We start from the raw sequence: 21729 nt of genomic DNA on the forward strand, positions 1-21729 counted from the left end.
TCTCCGCTTCTGGCCACGCTGCTCTCCCTCCAGCCTCAGAAGCAGCTGCAGCTCCGGGGCCGCCCGGCCCGGCCCGCCGGAACAGGCTGCGGCCGCGCCGCCCGGCCCGGCCCGCCGGAACAGGCTGCGGCCGCGCCGCCCGGCCCGGCCCGCCGGAACAGGCTGCGGCCGCGCCAGAGACATCCTCCCCGGCCCTCCCCAGATAAGGTAGGAAGGGATGGGATGGGGAGAGTGTGGAAGTCCCGGGCTAGGGTTGGGGTTATGTGGGGGGTGGTCACAGGAGTTACTCCCCTGATCCCCAGCTTCTCCCCCGCAAAAAATTTCCCCACCAGTTGCTGTCCCGGCCCCTCAGAGTAAGCACCTGGTGCGCTGGGACGCTTTGTATACTTAGGTTTACCTCCGTGCTTGCGGACGCTCGAGGTAAACAAACCATCTCGGCTTGCCAGTGGCTTATCCTGATGGCCTGGGAGCCAAAGTTTGCCAACCCCTGAATTATAGGGATGGCTTATGAATGGGTCATAACATTTTTTCCATTTTTACTTATCCATCATGGGGGGTGGGGGAGGGCAGCTTATAAACGAACTGGCTTATGATCGAGTATATACGGTACTTACCCTGTCTTTTTCCCCCTAGGAGATCATATGTTCTACATGTCTGTGCAGCATCTAGCACCTTTTGGAAACTATCAAAACCATAGGCATAGAAAGGGTCTTGTACACCAACACAAAAGCCAATCCCAAAAGTTTGCTGTGTGCAGAATCCTGGAAATAGCAGATATGAACAATAAAGGACATGTTTTTCCCACATGAAGAGTTTGTAGCATATTTTAGTAGGTGAAGACACAGAATAAAAATGATATGCAAAAATGTTACTAAAGTTTGACTGATTTTCTTTTCATGACATAGTGCTAAGCAGGCACACTTCAGAAATCTAATTCCGTGGAGATATTGCTATACCCTACATTATAATCATCTCTGCCTATTAAAAGACATGATGGCAAATGACCTGACTCAAACAGGTAAGTGTAGTGATCTTTTTCAACACAGGACCAAGTTTGATATGAAATTTGGGGTATTACCCTGATAATATCAAGCACTGCAACTTTGTTCTGTTTCCCTCACACACACATACCTAGTTACTTTTTAATCACATACATGAAAAGTTGCAGTAGATGATCTATTTATGAAGAGATTTTCAGCTAAAATATATGGAAGTTCTTGATCTCATTACTTACTCATTTTTTGAAACATCAACACACAAAAATAAGGCTATCTGCATGAAATGTGCATACATGTAGACTGCACTAATAACTAAGGAATAAAACTTTCTTTTAACTTATACGCATTGTTTTTCAACCTTGTATTTCCCAATTTCTACTGAGTTCTTGCAACAACAAAAGCTTGATTCTTTTGTTATATGTAAGAGTTCCAATAACCATAGTTGAGCAATGTTCATATACATGCAACTAAAGCTATTGTATCATTGTAATAAAAATACAGGATTTGAACTCTTTGTATAAGCAGTAAACTATATGCAGCCATAAACAGTTATTAAATTTTTTATACCTGGATTCTGATATGGATGGTAAAACACTTATAATAATTTAACCAAAGTCTTTATATCATGGTGCTACATGGAGGGGTTTTTATTTAAATGCAGAGTATTTTTGGATACCAACTGTTTGAAATATAGTGAACCAATTCACAATTAGAGGCTGAGATGAAGTATGCTCAAATCCTGTATTTCATATTCCAAAATGGCACTGAGTTCTTTTCTGCTCATGTTATTAGCATTTCTATTAAGTGTTATAAGTTATTTTTATTATTTGTATTACTGCGGTACTTAGGCACCCTTGTCACGGGCCAGGACCCTGTTGTGCTAGTCCAGCAGTCCCCAAACTGTGGGGTTCTTCTTTCAAACAGCGCTGTTCCCTCTAAAAATATAGGCCATCTAGCAAATGACAATTGCATCACTGACAATGTTTAAATCAAGATTGGATATTTTTCTAAAAGATCTGCTTTGGGAATGATTTTGGGCAAGTTCTATGGCCAGTAGAGGTCAGACTAGATGATCACAATGGTCTCTTCTGGCCTTGCAATCTAGGAAATAACTGAATACTGGAAACAAAACAGTAAATGTTTCATGCACAAATACCATATCTTTCACCAAGTTTTAAATGAGGCATCAAGGTTTGTAAGCATTTATTTATTTGAATCCCTGTACAACAAAAACATCAACTCTAGATATATTTGTGCTTTTCAGTGCATGACAGCGTGCTTTGGTATTTGAAAGCAACAAGAAATCCACTACGCAGTGGGATACAGTTAAGCAAATAATCAGGGAAGTAACAATTATTCTCACAGCAACTGGAACTTAGTTACATTGTACTTGTAAACTAAGACAAATTTATCAGCATATACAGTAGTATATGTTACTTATACAAAAGGAATACCGATTACAATTGCTGTACATGCCATAATTTTGTATATGCCCAAACCCTTAAACTTTCAGCCGTAACACTAAATTAGAGGAACATTGTCAGTTAGGTTAGGCTCAAATGTAGCTGCCTGAGAGTAGCATAAAATATAAAAAGTCATATTGGCAAACTGCCAGGAATCAAAGGGATCCAACTAATTTGTAAATTTATGTAAATATATGAATTTATGCCCATTTGTACTCTCACAATATATTAAGCATGTTATTAACCTTAAAGCTGTATGGCTATTTGTATTTCCCATTCACCTGTCATAGCCTTCTTTTTCCCCTTGCCATTTTCTCCTCCCTTTCCATAGTCTTTTACCATACCCCTATGCTTCAATTATTCCTTTTTCAAACCAGGCTCCTCTTAACTAAAAGTTTAAAATAAAGCAGTTAAATAAATTAGTACCCTTGGCCCAAATCCTATTAATCTTACTCACACAAGTCCCATGTATCTAAATGAATTACTTAGGCAATAAAGCGAACAGAATGTGGCCCACTCTGGAAGCAGAGTGGAAACAAGTTAACAAATAAGTCAAGCTATCTAGAAAAGGATGACTAAAAACCTTTTAGTATAAAATGTCCATATCAGTGATCATTTCAAGTTCATATAAAGCAGAGTGCAAATTTTTACACAAGGTAATTTAATCATGTATTAATGAGGTATTAATTTAAAAAAACGTTTCAATAGCATACCTAAAGACAGATACTACAAAAACTGAATTGACAGTATGAGATCATTCAGTTATGTTTTTCAGCATTAGTTACAAAAGCCTTGTTGCTATTTATAAATACAGGCTTTTGTACTCAGTGCGTTTTCAAAAGTGGGTTGCAAATATTAAGACTCCACATATGCTCATGAGAAACAGAAAGTGAAACACTTTCACTGTCAATTTGAATGAAATGCTAGAAGTATACTTTACATTTGCTCCACTAGAAAATCTGCTGTTTTAACACAGCAACAAGGATTCTAATAAATGTATAATTTTAAAAACACCTGACAATGAGAATCTGAAGGGAAACCGTCAAACACAAAGACATTTTTCAGAACTCTCTTTTCTATTGTCACTAAGGTCTAGGATTATTACAAATGAAGAAACTGCAGGCTCCCCATTAGATTAGTTTCTTTTTTACTCAGATCAGGGAAATGTTCATTCCCCCCGCTTTTGAGATCTGCTGGGACTCGCTCTGGTATTTGTGAAGCGGGTACAGGAGCCGGTAAGCGATGCTCCTCGATGGAGAGGACCCTGCTGCCCGGGGTACGCTCCCCGCCCAAGCCGCTGCCCCGCCCTACAGCCGGCGTGACCGACTCGTTCCGGGTTCGCAGCCTATCAGGCTGAGCCACAACAGAGAAGTCCGCCAACCGGGGAGCTGCTCCCGAGCCGCCGCTAGCCCCCTCCGGGCACCACATGCGGCGGCGCTGCGAGCCAGGCACCCCGCACCGCACACACACGGCCCGGAGCTTCCATGGGGGGAGGGGGGTGTCAAGGGGCGAGAGCAGCACCACAGCTCGCCCCAGAGTACCCGCCCCGATAAACCGAGCCCGCAGCAGCCAGCTGGTGCCCCCGCCCAGTGACACCCCCCCCCCCCCCCGCGCAGACAGGGCAAGATGTGCCTGAAACTACACGAGGAAGCGCGGAGGGGAGCCCAGGACTCACTATGGGAAACTAGTCACACACTAGCCAGGACACCTGCCGCCCGCCCCCTCCCTTAGCTCCGTCCCACCCCACTCCCGCCTCAGCTCCCAGCGCATCCCGGGACACTGACTAGGAGCCAGTGCCCCCTGCGGCAGCCGCCGCCGCCGCGCAGGCCGGTGAGAGCGGGGCAGCGCCGGGCTCGCAGGGGCGGCGGGAGGCGCAGCGCCGGGCTCGCAGGGGGTGCGGCTGGGCCGGTCACTCACCAAGATCAGGAGGACGCAGCCGGGGTCAGGCGGGGGCAGGAAGATGGCGGGTCTCATGGTAGATCAGTCACACTAGGGGCGGGGGTGATGCGGCTCCCAGTGGCGGCGGCAGCTCCGGCTCCTCACTTCCCCCGTCTCCAGGAAACACCCCGGACAAGTTCCACTGAGAGCTCCCGCCCCAGCCACACACTTCCGGGGAGGGGGGGCGTTCAGCGCGGCGCGGGGCACGCCGGAAATTGCAGTCCTGCGCGCAGAGGCGCGCGGAACACCATTTCCCGCCATGCATCTCGCTGAGCGCGGAGGCGGGGCCGTCGTAGGCCTCTGCCTTCTGGGAAAGGTAGTCCCCGCCGCCGCCGCCGCACATCTCCCGCGCGCGCAGAACTGAGCGGAGTGGGGCGACTCCCACAATGCACTGGGGGCGGCCCCAACAGGCCCGCGCTCCTCCCCTCCCTCAGCGCCGGGAGGGGCCCCGCGGCGGCGGCCCAGGTGAGTAGCGGGGCGGTCCCGTGCGCGGTGCCTCTCAGCCTTGCCCGGCGGCTTCCGCGGCACCCGCTGAGCCCTCGGCCCCGGGTGGCTGCGGGAGCGGGGCGGTAGCGCCGGGAGCCCCGGTCCCCACGAGTGGCTCGTGGGTGAAGCCGAAAATCTTCCCCGTCTCTGAAGAGATTTTGTTTTTAAAATGTCCCGCTAGCCGGGCCCCTGCCGTCCCCTCGGCTCCCAGCCCATGGACCCCGCCACTCCCTGGGCTCCCAATGTATGTCCAGCTCGCTCATCACCGCGGTACCCGGCTACCAATGTGTGCCGCTGCTCATGGTCACCAGTGGCTGACAGGGGGTTGACACCTTCCAGGATTGCCCTGGAGTCTCCCGGGATTCAAGATTAATCTTTAATTAAAGATTATGTCATGTGATGAAATTTCCAGGAATACATCCAACCCAAGTTGGCAACCCTAGTGACTACCCAGGCAATGTTCAGGACAGTTCAGTTTGTCTGTATTTTGTTCTGGTTTTTAAACTCAGCTAGGGATTTTCTAATTAAAAATAGTGTGGTTGTTTATTAATTTTATTGTATGTTGCCATAGCAACTGTGTGCTTCAGTTTAAAAAAAAATACCACACATTGCTAATGCCAGCATCAACAAACTGGATTTTCATTGGTTTAGGCCATAGCCAGGAAAGTAACTTCTTGTGCAGTGGTATGTAATTAAGGTATTTGTTTACTTCCTACAAGCATTCTTGGGTGTCAAATACTGTAGTAGCTGGATTCCAAAATATGTTTAGTTATCAATAAACTGGAGGGAACTCAGAGAATAGCAAAATGGTTAAATACAATTGAATGGAACATTTAAAACCCTTTGAGCAGCTCTAATTCAAACTATTCTTTGTATTTCTAATGTAAAAACAAGTATAAAGAACCAAAACAGGACACAAGGCCATTTTAAAAACTCATTTGCAGATCAACTTCAGTTAAGTGTGCTATGGTGCTCATTATCCTGTGAGTGAAGCATAAGTTTGGAGTTAAGAGATCTGGAATCTGTTCCTGACTCTACCACAGACTACATGTTTGACCAAGGGCAGGTTACTTTGCCCAAATTTTACAGACATGGGTGTCCAAATTTAGACACTGAAACCTCTATTCAAATCATATTTGGTTTAAATTTGAATTTATGTGCTGAACTTTAGATACTCAGTCTGATACATTCGACCCTAACATCTTTCTCAGTTTCTCTAGATATAAAATTACTGTAATATCTACTTCATTCATATTTTTAGAATGCTTGTATCTTTCAATGAACTATGCTGTTATACATGCAAAGCATGTATCAATCAAAATTTGGCACAACTGCTTTGTTATTGTCTTAAAATTTAACAAGTTGGTATTTTGCCAACACAGGAAAGTGATGTCACTTTAACCTTGTGTATGTGAGCAAGAATCATCATAATTTATTATGAAATCTCATATAATTTAAGTCCTATTGATGTCTAAGTAATTATCCATATTTTTTGTAGTCATGATTAAAATGTAATGTTGCCAGCATCCAGGTAAATTACTGTTCCTAACTGCAGGATTCAAGTTTTAAGGACATTTAAAACAAGTAGGAAGTGTATTCATTAATAAAAATTTTCAGTGTAATAACCTAATTCATACAGAGATGTTAATTATATAATAACCGGATGATTGGAAACACCTATGGTTGATTTGTACTTTCACAAGCACATCTTGAGTGAATTTAATTTGTGAAACTACCACAGCCACAATTCAAAAGCAGGTAGCCATAAACCAACACCCACCCCACAGTATGCTGGGCAGTGTCTTTTGCCTCCGTTCCCTACCATCTCCTTTCCCTCTATTGCACCCCTCTCACAGTTAATTGAATTTGGTCAGTGAAGACCCAGAGTTTGAAGGGGGGTTTTCATGGGTTCAGTTCCTGTCCCTGAAAAGGAATGGCGAGCGTCAAGCAATGCCTCTACTGCTGCCACCATCTCTGCAACTTGCTTGCTGCTGCTGTCTTTGCTGCCGTATGCTCATGCTTCCTTGCTGCTATCTCTGCTGCTTGCCACTTCTGCAATTGCGTGGTCTCAGGTTCCACCACTTAGCCCAGTTCTTAATGATTTCACTGGGTGGTAGGGGACCTCTGTGCTGCTGACTCTTCATTGTTATTCACTACAACGCTACCCCTGTGCCAGGCTTACGGCATAGCTCTCAGACCTGATCTTCTGTGATTTCAGTTCTAGTAATCACTGAACAGAACCAAGGATTCTCAGTTGAGTCCAGTCAGTTCTGTCCTTCAACACCACATAAGGGAGAATCAAGTGGTGTCTGTAACTATTAGGCAGAGTCTACATCATCCAGTATAAATACCTGTCTCTATTCCTACCTCCTCTCATTTTCACTGGGATTTGGCACCCTTACTACCAGTTTGGCAAATGAGATTCAGTTTAGGGGGTGACCCTGTCAGTCAGGGCATATTAAGTACAGTTCTGCTGCTCTTTACTAGTACGCTAAGGATAGCAACATTTCATTATCCCTGCATTTAATGTTAAAATTATCTAATACACAGGTTAAGGAAAGAGTGTCTATTAGAGCTGTCAAGCGATTAAAAAAATGAATTACGTGATTAATCGCACTGTTAATAATAGAATACCATTTATTTACAGAATACAAAGTGGTACAGAGCTCACTTTATTTTTATTACAAATATTTGCACTGTAAAAAAAACAAAAGAAATGTATTAGGTGAACTGAAAAATACTAAGTACTGGAGTGCAATCTCTTTATCATGAAAGTTGAACTTACAAATGGAGAATTATGTACAAAAAAAACTGCACTCAAAAACAAAACAATGCAAAACTTTAGAGCCTACAAGTCCACTCAATCCTATTTCTTGTTCAGGCAATCGCTTAGACAAAAAACTTTCTTTACATTTGCAGGAGATAATGCTGCCCACTTCTTGTTAACAATGTCACCTGAAAGCGAGAACAGGTGTTCGCATGGCACTGTTGTAGCTGCAATGGTAAGATATTTACATGCCAGATGTGCTAAAGATTCATATGTCCCTTCATGCTTCAACCACCATTCCAGAGAACACGTGTCCATGCTGATGACGGGTTCTGCTTGATAACAATCCAAAGCAGTGCGGACTGACGCATGTTTATTTTCATCATCTGAGTCAAATGCCACCTGCAGAAGGTTGATTTTATGTTTTGGTGGTTCAGGTTCTGTAGTTTCCACATCGGAGTATTGCTCTTTTAAGACTTCTAAAAGCATGTGCCACACCTCGTCCCTCTCAGATTTTGGAAGGCACTTAAGATTCTTAAACCTTGGGTCGAGTGCTATAGCTGTCTTTAGAAATCTCACATTGGTACCTTTGCGTTTTGTCAAATCAGCAGCTAAAGTGTTCTTAAAATGAACAACGTGTGCTGTGTCATCATCCAAGACTATTATAATATGAAATGTATGGCAGAATGTGGGTAAAATACAGCCGGAGACATACAATTCTCCCCCAAGGAGTTTAGTTACAAATTTAATTAACGCATTATTTTTTTAACGAGCGTCATCAGCATGGAAGCATGTCCTCTGCAATGGTGATAGAAGCATGAAAAGCCATACGAATGTTTAGCATATCTGGCACGTAGATACCTTGCAATGCCAACTACAAAAGTCCCATGTGAATGCCTGTTCTAATTTTCTGGTGATATTGTAAATAAGAAACGGGCAGCATTATCTCCCATAAATGTAAACAAACTAGTTTGTCTTAGCGATTGGCTGAATGAAAAATAGAACTGAGTGGACTTGTAGGCTCTAAAGTTTTGATTTTGATTTTGAGTGCAGTTATGTAACAAAAAACTCTAAATTTGTAAGTTGCATTTTCACGATAAAGAGATTGCACTACAGTACTTGTATGAGGGGAATTGAAAAATGTTTCTTTTATCATTTTTACAGCGCAAATATTTGTAATAAAAACAATAATATAAAGTGAGCATTGTACACTTTGTATTCTATGTTGTAATTGAAATCAATATATTTGAAAATGTAGAAAAACATCCAAAATATTTACCGTATTTTCCGGCGTATAAGACGACTGGGCGTATAAGACGACCCCCAACTTTTCCAGTTAAAATATAGAGTTTGGGATATACTCGCCGTATAAGACTACCCCTCTTCCAACGCACACCAAAAAAAAATTAAAAAAACATCAGATTTGATTTCAATATGGTAATTTTAATTCAAATGCTTATGACATGCAGGTACTTAGCAGGAAAACTGTCACTTATAAACATAAGGCTGTTTGTCATCAAACATGTAAACATAAAACAATGCAAGTGGATTAAACTTTTCCTAATTCACTCTAAAGCTGAAAGGAAGGATAAGACAATAAACCCATGGGAGCTGCCATGCTGTTTGTTTTCTAAGCTGTCAACCAAACTGGAACTGATGATGATAGGAGGAAGATAACAAACAAGAGAGAGAGAGCAAGTGCCGGGCAAGTCCCTGGCGAGTTAGCAACGCCCATCATAACTGCAAGCTACGGTATTTTTACAGGTTTTGTTGGCGTGACAGTTTCCCTTTAAAAGCCTTCAAAATCCTCCTGTTCGTCATCTGATATCATAAGTACATCAATGACATCTTGTGATACATTTGTAAGGCAGTCATCGTATGGATCGAATTCCGTATCAGATGGTGTGGTCTCAGCTTCGGCTTCCTCTTCATCTTGCCACAAGTAGTCGTCCTCCATACCATCTAATGAATTTGATATGCCACACTTCTTGAAAGACTTGATTACTGTTTCTGCATCAATATCATTCCAGGCTTTTATGACAAACTTGCACAAAACATCCAACTGTGGAGCACGCATGTTTCCTCCTTTTGTGAATGACTTTTCGCCGCTAACCATCCATTCATTCCACTGTTCTTGAATGCGATCTTTAAATGGCTTGTTTAGGCACACATCCAGTGGCTGTACCAACGATGTCAATCCTGCAGGAATAACTGCCGCATCTGTGTTTAGTCTTGCAAGCATTTGCTTGGTGCTGGGAGTTAAATGAGCCCTGAACATATCCCACACCAGTAGACTACATTTTTGAATAAGTCCACCTGGTCGCCTGCTCCATACATTATCAAGCCATAGCTTTACCCCTTCTTCATCCATCCAGCCTTTTTCATTCACATGTACAAAACAACCAACAGGGAACTTGAATTTCGGCATTGTTTTTCTTTTAAAAATAATCATTGGTCTCAGTTTGGCGCCATCAGCTGTGCATCCTAGTACCACTGTAAAACTGGACTTCTCATGTCCTGTTGTTTTAATTAAAATTGTTTTTTCACCTTTTTGATGGACAGTTTTATTTCCAACCATATCAAAATTCATTGGAGTTTCATCCATATTTCCAATACTACTTAACGCATAGCCATGTTTAGTGTGCTGTTGTATTATGTATCGATGGAAACTATTTACTTTGCTATCAAGATCTGCAGGTAATTTTGGGGCAATTTTCATCTTTTGCCTCAGTACCATATTATGCCTTCCCATGAATCTAGTACACCAGGATACAGTGGCCTTAAATCTGTTGCTGTGATCTGGGTTAGATTTGGCCCACTGAAGTGCAAACAAATGTATTTTATTTCGTGTCACTACATAACCGTTTTGGCGATGCTCATTCACCATGTCTGCTACATGTTTTTCGAGTTCTGGCCAATGTGGAGTGCCTCTTCTTAATGCACACTTACCCCTTGGCATACTCTTTAATGCTTTTTCATTTGCTTTCCAGTCCCGAACCATCTTTTCTTTTACTCCATATTGTCTTGCAGCAGCGCAGTTATTATGTTCCATGGCAAAGTTTACAACTTTAAGTTTAAAACTGGCTTCATATTTCTTTCTTCTTGCTGGTGGAGCCATGATGGGGTTTTGACTGTTGGACATTTGTATACTGTACTGTATGTACTGGTGCTATACTGTATGAACAGGTACAGATACTGGTGCTGTACTGTATGTGGTACCCAGTATACAACAACCAGCCAATCACGGCAAGCGATGTACCTTACCGGCGATTGGCTGGTTGTTGTATACAAAGCCTGCTTGGATTGGTCAGCTCTCCCTGCCTGCCCAGCCCTCCCTGTCTCCAAGACTATCAGAGCAATAGCGCAAACACGCCTCTTTCACCCGTCTGGCCCGCCCTTGTATCCTATTACCTCCTTCTCTGCCTCTCAGATCTCGCACATGCGTGACTGCGCCGCTTCACTGCAGTCCTCAGGAGCGAGATCTGAGAGGCAGAGAAGGAGGTACGGTAATAGGATACAAGGGCGGGCCAGACGGGTGAAAGAGGCGTGTTTTTCTGGGCACAGCGCCGCACTCTCTCTTTTTTCCATACCCCGGGCGTCCCGGACGCCTGCAGCTTGCTCCGCCCTTCACTTACACCTTCCCGGTGAGGCGCCCCCTCACCTCGTCATTGGGCAGGGATGCGGCCGCGGCCGTTTTTGAGCTCCCCACACCATATGCGGCGACCGCAGATTCTCCAGTCCGGCTCGGAAGTTTCAGCACCCGCCCTATAAGAAGACACCCGGCGTATAAGACGACCCCCGACTTTTGAGAAGATTTTCCTGGGTTAAAAAGTAGTCTTATACGCCAGAAAATACAGTAATCAATTTCATTTGTTATTCTATTGTTTAAAGTGCGATTAAAACTGCCATTAATCGCGATTAATTTTTTTGGGTTAATCGGGTGAGTTAACTGTGATGTTTGGTTTAAAAGTCATAAAGTACATATAGTACATAATCTGCAATATCCCAAATTTAGGTTAATAAATTTAATTCAGGGTGGATTTGATTTAAATCACTAGTCACGAAGACTTGATTTAATCATGGATTTCTACATAAAAGTGCATTCTTGTTGGCTGTTATAACCTCAATACATATTATTCACAACTCAGAGATAGATGTATGTTTCATTTTTAGAAGGTACACAGTATACATTTGAAAAGTGATTTATTTTGAAAACTTTTCAGATTAGTTTTTCAGCTATATTAGAAAATGAATGATTGTTTGGTTATTTCATTTACCAAAGGTAACTGAAGCAGATATTTATGAAGTCATTGGGAGGTGAACTATCTCCAATTCAACAGGTTAATCATTAATATTTGGAGGATTTTCTTGTCATGCTGTGTTAGGAGGAGAACATCACCAGACAGACATTTAAAATGTTGTGTGTGGTTTTTTTGTTTTTTTTGTTTTTTTTACTAAAACAACAACGTTATGTATTCTGGATTTTTTTTCTTCAAAAGAAAACAAAAAATATGTTAATAAAACAAGCGTATGACTTCTTGAATTTAGTTAAACGTTCAAGTTTTTAAAATCAGATTTGTTTTTATTAAAATTGTTATTAACTAAAATAGTTACATGAAATATTAAAAAAAATAAATAAATCGATTGTGTCAGCCAGGTCAACATGAGAAAGTTAAAATATTGGCTTCTGCAGCTAACTCCGTTGTTTTCACCTTCATTTTCCTGTTTGTTCATAATCTAGAAAAGAAAAACAAGCTTTCCTGCTTTTTCAGGTCCCAAATGATTTCTCAGTTTGGAATGAATTAATCCAGAGGAGGAAAATATTCTTTCTACACCGGCTCAAGAAGCTACTGCTATTAAAAATGAGATTATCACATCAACAGTCTCTGAATCCAAGTGCTTAAGTGACTTCCACCAGTTCACGGGTGTGACTTTCTTTAAAACATAATCAGCAAACATATATTTCTTGAATGGTTCTTATTCTCAAACTGGGTCTCTTTTACAGCCTGCTGCCATTATAGCTTTTCCCTTCTAGTGAGAGAATGGTATGGTAGATCTCAAATCAATGAAAGACCTCAAAACTTCTGGAATATGCTGCTCAAACAGTTTCACTTTAGTTTCTACTGCCTGTCCCTCCCTTCTCATATTTATCTCCAGACTTCTCCTTGTCCAGATCTATTCTGTCCCCAACAATCTTCTATTCATTGAACTTCTTGAAACTTTGCACTTTTAGAGAGAGGTAAGGGATTGACTCTGTGTACACAAATTTGCAGAGGGACAATAGGGTTGAGGTCTGTTATTTCTCAACTCTGTATATTATTGATTTATTTAAAAACATTTTTGCTGTTAACAAGCATGTTCTCTCTGGAGACACAAATCCACAGTTTGAGAACTGCAAAACTAATCATCTCTGACGGTATCTTCTAGACTGAACACTGAGTCCCATTGGGTAGATAGAAAGAGTAACCTAAATCTATACATATATAAATCTTAAGGTGCCACAGGACCCTCTGTTGCTTTTTACTAAGTCTATACAGAAGCCCCTGAAACCCCATAAGATTGGGTTCCTAATCCATGAACTGTTGGAATTCATTTACAAAATTTTTCTTGAACATGACATAAATATATTCTCCTACTATAGAATTAGAATTTATAATCCCTATTCCATGATGAGACCTTTGAGCTATAATGTTTCTTAATTAAAACTATGTTTAGATAAGTTTTTTCCTCAAAAAGCATTTTATCAAAAAAAAATATTTTTTTTTTTTAAAGAAATCATTGTTTTTTATCCACCTTGTTAATGATACAATTTAGATACTGGCATCCAAATATTCATGTACATCACTCATAAAAAGTCATACTAAGAGTAGTTTGTGGAAAGCAGATATAACAGGGAGTGTAGATTGTCCTTCTGTAATTGAGAATTTAGGATAAGTTGTCTCTTAATAAATGCAATTCATTAGAGCAGTATTTCAGTTACTTTTCTGACTTTGCTTCTCAGTGGCACTCCAGCTCATCTCTCCTGATATTGCCATTGTCTGGTGATGTGTTCTAAATAGATGTCCCTTGATTACCTGATGGTGTCAGATACCATGAGTTATCACATCAGCTGAGTGTAGTGCTGACTGATTCCACATTCCCGCAACACTTGCTCATTACTAGGATCCCATGCGCCCAGGACTCCGACAATCAGTGTGTGTGTTTGAACCTCGTAACTCCTAGCTCTGAAGGCATTGGCCAGAGGGATGTATTTCTCCACCTTTTTGAGCTCTAGCATCGAGGAAGGCCAGGGTCCTGTTCTGAAATGGAACTGTGGTGTGTACCATGAGGATCTTCTTCTGTTCCTTTTTAGTGATGACAATGTCCAGTTGCAGTTGATTGTCCATTCCTGGGATAGCAGAGTTCACTGCAACGTTCTTCACAGTTAATGGGATGGCTTTGACTAGGTGATCTTGGATGGCATTGTGGTACAGCTGCCAGGCTCTTGAATGGGACTTGCAGCTACACAAGACGTGGGTAGTGTCTCTCTGTCGGCAAATCGGGTGAAACTGCCCCCGGGTAGGAAGTGGTTGCTAGCATCCCACTTGCACCTCACCTCGAAGGCCTTGCCGTGGTCTGGCTTCCGTCTCAGGTTTTCCATGTACTGCCCATAGATGGCATCTTTCAGGGTCCTCCAGCATAGTTCTAGCTCTCAGAGTGATGACTGTATGTTCCATATTCTTGATCTGTGGCACCAGGACTCCCAGCTCCTGACGTTCCTCGCACCACGTCCAGTGAACTGTAAAATGAACGCCTAGACTCTAGAATAGGTATGTCCATGCAAATAACGCCTGCTTCTGAAGTCTTTTTCCCCCAGTTCATCACTAGATGTGGAGGAGAGCTCATTCAGTTCCTGCTTACACTTGTATCACTCCCTCTGCATAATTCTTAGCATAAGTTGCTTGCTCAACTCACATGTTGAGTTCCTTGTATTTCTTTTTAAATGTATATTTTTTTTGCTCATCTGGTGACTCTAAAGTCCCATCTATACAAGAGAATTTTATAAAGAAATTGTTGCCTGTACTACCACGGGGTGAGCTAAACCATTTTTAGCCCCAGTAGGAGCCATAGTATAGGCAGGACTCCCGTGTCTACCTCCATTTTCATTGAGCAGTATGAACTCAAAAAAAACAAAACAAAACAAAAAAAATACACCACTTACCAGGGTCTCCTCTCCTGCTTCTTGCTCACCGGAGAGGGACGGCAGGGACTGGATAGACACCTCCAGAGTGGAGAAGGGTTCTTGACTTGCCACCCCACCTAGAGACTTCACTGTGGACCCCCACATCATCCTCTAACTCCACTTCTTTGTCCATGACCTTGTCCTCTGGGCTAGGTCCACTTTCCACTGCCTGCAGCACCACTGAAGTATCCAGAGGACTCATGGCGGTGGGGTCACCGCTGAGGATAGCGTCCAACTCCTTATAGAAGCAGCTGGACTCCGGTGCAGCACCGGAGTGACAGTTTGCCTCCTTTGCTTTCTGGTATGCCTGCTTTAGCTCTCTTATCCTCGCTCTGCACTGCACCATGTCCCAATCCTAGCCCTTTTTACACAAGTCGCGAAAAATCTGCCTATAGGTATAGAAATTACTATGGCTGGAGTGCAACTGGGACTTGACAGCCTCCTTTCCCCATATACTGAGCAGATCCAACAGCTCCGCATTGGTCCAAGCAGGAGAATACGGCAGCTCCAATGTGGTAAGCAGTCAGCTGGGAAGATGTGATGTGAGCTCGCCACGCCAAGCAAACAGGAAGTGGAATTTTAAAAATTCCCAGGCCTTTAAAGTGGGAGGAGCGGATGGTTGTTTACCTGGCTGCAGGTCAGCAGAGATTGAACTGCTGACCAGAGTGGTCAGGATGGGCATTGTGGGTCACCTCCTGGAGGCCATTTACGGTGACAAAACCAAGTGTGGTGTCTACACTGACGCTTTGTCGCTAAAACTTTTCTGCAGAAAGCACTGTGTTTCTCACTGAGGTGGTTTCGTCACCAAAACAGGACAGTTTTGTCAGCAAAGGTCACATTGTAGTGTGTACACCTCCACTGTTTTGTTGAAAAAAGGTGCCTTTTGCTGACAAAACTGTAGTGTAGACAAGGCCTTACTGGCAGGCTGTGTTCCCTGTTAGCTGCGCGCTGGAGCGGCCGCCCAGGAGTGATTGAAGTGCCACACAACTGATTAGCAGATTCACATCCAGCTGGCAGCGTGTATTCAGGTGCCCCTCCCTCCGCTGCTTCACATTGCTCCTGCCCGCTGTCTTGGAGCCCCTGATGCTCCCGGGACCCTTCTGCTGGCTATGCAGAGCAAGGGGAGGTGGGGGGTGCTTATGTCAGTGTGTCATCAAGTTCCTTTATCGAAGAAGAAGAATTTTGTAGGAGCCAATTGCAGAAATTTAGGAGACACTATTTCCCCCCAATTTATTATGCATTAACTAACATAATCTATGCGTGTCTTACAGCTGTGTACAAAAACCATCACTATGGTATATGAGCACCTCCCCATTTATTAGATTGACATAGCAAGGTCCCTAGTGGATTTCCTAGGTTTTTCCCCTTCCCCAGTGAAAGGAAGATCTAATTGTGTTAGGCCTTTTATCTTTTTGTGGCCTTTTGGGGCATTGTTGGAAAAGATATACTGGAACTTTTTTTCACAGGAGCAAGAAGAGAAACTGGCAAGGGAAAATGTATCAAAGGGTAGCTAGTTTTCCACTAACTCAAAAAAGGAAATCAGTCACCCTCTGAGTAACATCCCGGAATACATCATCAAATGTAAATGTGATCAACTTTAATAAATCAGAAAAGAACAACATTTTTAGCAGTCCTATCCTGTGTGCAAGGTCCAAGTAGACTATATATCCCGCTCTAAGTCAGATGTTGCATTTGCATTGCTTTTTTAAAAGATACAGTAATCTCTTCTCTCCCCATTATTCAGGTTTTGTTTATTTACTTTTTCCCTAGACTGGTATATAATTCCTAAGTCTCAGTTTCTTTGTCAGGCAAAAACTCAACAGCAATAGCTGCATATCAGCTTAGTTTGTATTACATTTTTGCCTAAATATATGTTACTGGATGTAATTTGTAGGAAGTCAGAAGTGTAGTTGAGGAAGAAAGCCATAGGGCTGTGGAGAGGCAAGGGTTAAGTGACAGACCTTAGAATCAGCTGGGGAGCAGTTATTACATAGAGGAAAACCACTGCTGGGCATGGATCAATAGCCAAGTTGCTACACAGGGAAGGGCCTCCTCTGTGTATTGTTTAAAAGACTGCAAAATGGAATTTAAAGACTGCTTCAGTATTGCCAACCCCAAGCATTCAAAAATCATGAGTCAGCCCCCCCCAAAATTGTGATATTAGCTTAGAAAGTATGAAATAAAAAAAAATTGGGGTTCTTTTCGTTTGCCTCCAGATTTTTGGACCTTTAGTATAGAATCAGGACACATTTTCAAACTTTTCTCTGCAACCACAAAGACTAGAAACTTTTCTTTTTTTGGAAAAGCAAAAGCTAACATTTTTATGAAATAGGATGTGTGACCGGTTGGACCCCCGGTGTGGGATGCCACCTGATGAGCTGGGGTCCCACTGCTTCCGCCAGACTGGGTTTCCCCATCCTGTTCTAGCTGTGCCAGGCCCTCAAGCCTTCTCCAGCGCGCGCGCACACACACACACACCCAGCTGCAAATGGAATCATTAAAAAGGGGATAGAGAATAAGATGGAGAGTATCTTATTGCCCTTATATACATCCATGGTATGCCCACATCTTGAATACTGCAGACAGATGTGGTCTCCTCATCTCAAAAAAGATATATTGGGATTAGAAAAGGTTCAGAGAAGAGCAACTAAAATGATTAGGGGTTTGGAACGGGTCCCATATGAGGAGAGATTAAAGAGGCTAGGACTTTTCAGCTTGGAAAAGAGGAGACTAAGGGGGGATATGATAGAGGTATATAAAATCATGAGTGGTGTGGAGAAAGTGAATAAGGAAAAGTTATTTACTTGTTTCCATAATACAAGAACTAGGGGCCACCAGATGAAATTAATGGGCAGCAGGTTTAAAACAAATAAAAGGAAGTTCTTCTTCACACAGCACACAGTCAACTTGTGGAACTCCTTGCCTGAGGAGGTTGTGAAGGTTAGGACTATAACAGGGTTTAAAAGAGAACTAGATAAATTAATGGAGATTAAGTCCGTTAATGGCTATTAGCCAGGATGGGTAAGGAATGGTGTCCCTAGCCTCTGTTTGTCAGAGGGTGGAGATGGATGGCAGGAGAGAGATGACTTGATCATTACCTGTTAGGTTCACTTCCTCTGGGGCACCTGGCATTGGTCACTGTCGGTAGACAGGATACTGGGCTAGATGGACCTTTGGTCTGACCCAGTACGGCCGTTCTTATGGACACAGATGCTGAGATCAGCTCTATTTGGGAGGAATCAGCTCAGGGATTGCCCAGCACTCACGTGCACACCTCCTTTGGGGTATAAACCCACAATTAATGTTGTCTTCTGCTGTATAGAAAGATCTGCACAGTGCAAACTTATAAAAATTTGCCCTTTCCCTCAATGTGGAGAGAGAGATGCACAGCTTCCCCCCCCCCCCCGCCATATGAATTGCACAAACGGTTTTGAAATGAACAAGAAATATGTTGTTTAACTACAAAGGATAAATTTTAAGTGATTTATAAGGGGTAGCAAACAGAGCAAAGCAGATTACTGAGCAAATAAAATAAAACATGCAAACTAAGCTTAATACACTAAAGATACAGGTTACACACAGTAATTTCTCACCCTAAGTGTTGTTTAGGCAGGTTGTAGAGTTCTGCAGCTCAGAGTTCCAGTTATGTCTCTTTAAAGGCTAGACCCCTGTTCTCAGCCAGGACTCAGCCCTTGCCTTCCCCTAGCTTAGTTCCTTGGTTTCTTCAGGAGCTTTCAGCAGTCTTCCTTCTCAGGTGAGGAAGCAACTGGAATGCTCAGATTGCCTTGCTTCCCAGCCTTAAATAGAAATTACATAAGGCGGGAAGCCTTTGTTTCCTGTGGAAAAGTACCAGCAGTGTCCAAGGTAATGTCCTCTGGTACAAAAGATCATCACATGACCTTGCAGTGTTAGGGAAACTATGAGACAAGGTTTATTTGCATGGTCCATAGGAAGGAACTCCTGGGAAGATGGGGGATCCGCATCTCCAAAGACTCATTGTCTTTTCCTAATGGCCCATTAAAGCTGATTGCTTACTGTCTGGTGGGTGTTTCCCAAGCACATACCCACACAGTTGTAATCGTTACATAGACAATGCACCTAACTTCAGATACAGAAATGATACATGCATACAAATTGAAGAAACACATTCAGTAAATTGTAAACTTTCCAATGATACCTCACAACTTTGTTCTATACCGGAGATTCTTGACCTGTAAAATGGGTATATTACCACCTTTGTAGAACACTGAGGTCCTTTGGTAAATGGATCTATATTACTAAATCTCAAGAGAGAATTTTAACTTGGACTAATATGGTTGTTTACTATTCATGACAAATGTTAAGTACTGGAAAAGGACGGTTGGTGCCAGGCTTCTGTTAGTGAATCAAGCAGATAAAATAAAATTCTTAAATACATTCTATTCAACTGTAGATGAATATATATTCTATGCTATTTGGAGAGTTCAGCTAAGAGTCTCAATTGGTGTTTGGTTTGTTTTTTAGGCAAACAAGACTGTTACAAACATCTCTAATGTATGGCTTGTCTAGTTGAGCCTAAGTTAGAGGTTTTTGTTAACACAAAGCAGAACACTTTTTTGTTTTTACAGCACAATCTAACCACTTTAACATTAGTTGTCTTCATATTACATGATTAAAATTGCATTACATTTTGATTTGTACAAATATATATATTTTTTTAACCAAAAATGTTGTTGGTGCAGATTCAGCCTGTTACAATACCTGGGAAGAGTATGAATGTTTCAGAGAACTGGCTGTTCAATGGTTCCTCGTTAGCATCTCAAGTTCATGCTGCTGCTATTAATGGAGATAAGGGTGCCCTCCAAAAGTTAATAGCAGGTAAGTGTTCTCTTTATAGATGCATGTCTCAGCTATCTAAAATTGGCAGCTTTTCACTCCAGTATTTAACTTCCAGTATTACTGTCCTTATTCTGATCCTAAGTGAAAGTATGCTCTTAGTAATACCTGTAAACATATGCAGTCCTATTTTTATTATCTATTGTCTCTGATGTAATTAATTTTTCTATTTAATATTATTATTTATCATAGTGATTAAATAACTGTGATCTGACCAAGGAGGCACATTGGTTTAAAACACCTGTTTTGGGCAATTTAACATTTTGACCAAATTCCCCTTTGGGTGAAATTTCATGTGGTTATACTCGCCAAAGGTGACTAAATTTCTGGAAAGTTTGGTAAAGTTCTCTCCAATTGCTTGAGTCACGTGAATGTGTGGAGAAGCAACGTTTTATTACTACACAGAATTTCAGAAAAATAAACCAAAACCCTATTTGTTACTTAGTTTTTGGTAGTGTTCTAGGTTATTTCCAAACAGTTGAAGACACGAGGCGAAATTCTGGTCTCATTGACTTGAATGGAACTAAGATTTCACACTCCCTCTCTGACCAAGGGCCTACAGTTTGCAGTTTGTCACTTTTTAAATAACTTTGGAAATGGATTCATTTAAATTTTGAAATGTAATTGTTGTTGTGGGCTTAGGGCTCAATTCTCAGAGGTGCAGAGTAATTGCAACGTCTGCTGAGACCGTGGGAGTTCCATTTGCTCAGAACTTCTGAGAATAAAGCTCTTGGGCCTCCGTGAGGATAAGTGCCTTGGAAATACCAAAGAATTTAGTTAGTATTTTTGTTAACTATCAAATGTACAATTCACCTTTACATTTATTAGTAACACTTGTTAGACTAACAGTTTATTTGGAGATGTAAAGAAATCACTCAATTTTTGTTGAAAATATAAAATTTACTGGCTAAATACATCTATTCATGGTACAATTTGAAAAATGAGCAATCTTCAAAACTCATTTTATTGCCTTCAGACAATGTGTGTGTTTGAGGTCTGTCACATCCATAAAAAGCATGAGAATTGGGCAGTTTCACTATCATAAGCAGGGCAAGTGTGTAAATGTACAGAGATCTTAAATTATCTGAACAATGAAACTCTGTCTAGAGTGGGAAATTGAACCGTTTTAAACAAATGGTTTTCAGAAATGGTTCCCCTTGAACCAGTATTCAAAGTTGTTCTAGTGCTAGTCAGACAAAGATGTCATAATCATGCTTTCTGAAATTGTATGAAGTCTTGCTGGAAGCAGTAGTAAATTGTGTTAGGAAGTGATATTTAATAGTTTTATCTGGTTTATGTTGTCACCTAAATTGTTATCTCTCCAGAGCCAAATAAGCAAATCATGCCCTTTTAACTAACTACAATGACCTAATGATGAGAGCAAAAAGAAAGGAAAATAATGAATGAATTAAACAAGCACAGAGCATGGATCTTATTTACAGGCTACATTCAGATCACTGAAAACCGTATTTATAAATGGTTTAACGTTCTAGCATAGAAAAAGTTTGAGGGAACCACCATCAGCACTATCTGCTGTTTGAAGCGAAGATCCTTGATGGGGCTGTGTGGATTTTGGATTTTCTGAATTGGGAAAATAAGAGCTCGAAGTACACTATAGAAGTTTTTCTGCCACACATTTGCTTCTATTCAAAACCATAGATACACTAGTGTTCATAAGTTTCTGCTTTCATCAAGTTCTCTGCAAGTAAACTGGAAAAGGTTTCTGTGGGTTAGCCAAAACAAGACTGAACTTGTCAAATGACTGGGCAATTATCATTAAAAGTTAGCAGCAAAGAATTATGCACCAGTGTTGGTGAAACTATGCTTTTCTCATCACCACAAAGCAGCACTAAAATAGGGTTACCATATTTCAACAATCAAAAAAGAGGACGGGAGGAGCCCCGCCCTAGCCCCGCCCCTGTCCTGGCCCCGCCCCCATCCTGTCCTAGCCCCGCCCCTGCCCCTTCCACTCCCTCCCAC

At 41.9% G+C, this 21729-nt stretch overlaps 2 protein-coding genes across 6 annotated transcripts in view; one reads left to right on the top strand and one right to left on the bottom strand.

Moving 5' to 3' along the window:
- Positions 1-4562, bottom strand: part of ERP44 (endoplasmic reticulum protein 44) — a 116911-nt gene extending 112349 nt beyond the window's left edge. The window contains exon 1 of the mRNA XM_034761406.1: positions 4379-4562. Within this exon, the coding sequence (XP_034617297.1) occupies positions 4379-4435 (57 nt within the window). The 5' untranslated portion in view covers positions 4436-4562. The remainder of the gene's footprint in view (positions 1-4378) is intronic.
- A 179-nt stretch (positions 4563-4741) lies between these two features.
- Positions 4742-21729, top strand: part of INVS (inversin) — a 200335-nt gene continuing 183347 nt past the window's right edge. For 3 of the 5 annotated variants that reach the window (XM_034761409.1, XM_034761411.1, XM_034761414.1), the window contains exons 1-2: positions 4742-4864; positions 19596-19731. In XM_034761409.1, the coding sequence (XP_034617300.1) occupies positions 19626-19731 (106 nt within the window). In that variant the 5' untranslated portion in view covers positions 4742-4864; positions 19596-19625. Of the gene's footprint in view, positions 4865-12494; positions 12578-19595; positions 19732-21729 lie in introns of those variants that run through there. The other 2 variants (XM_034761410.1, XM_034761415.1) reach the window with 2 other exon arrangements.

This window comes from Trachemys scripta, chromosome 2 (assembly GCF_013100865.1).
Source record: "Trachemys scripta elegans isolate TJP31775 chromosome 2, CAS_Tse_1.0, whole genome shotgun sequence".
Classification (NCBI taxonomy): domain Eukaryota; kingdom Metazoa; phylum Chordata; order Testudines; family Emydidae; genus Trachemys; species Trachemys scripta.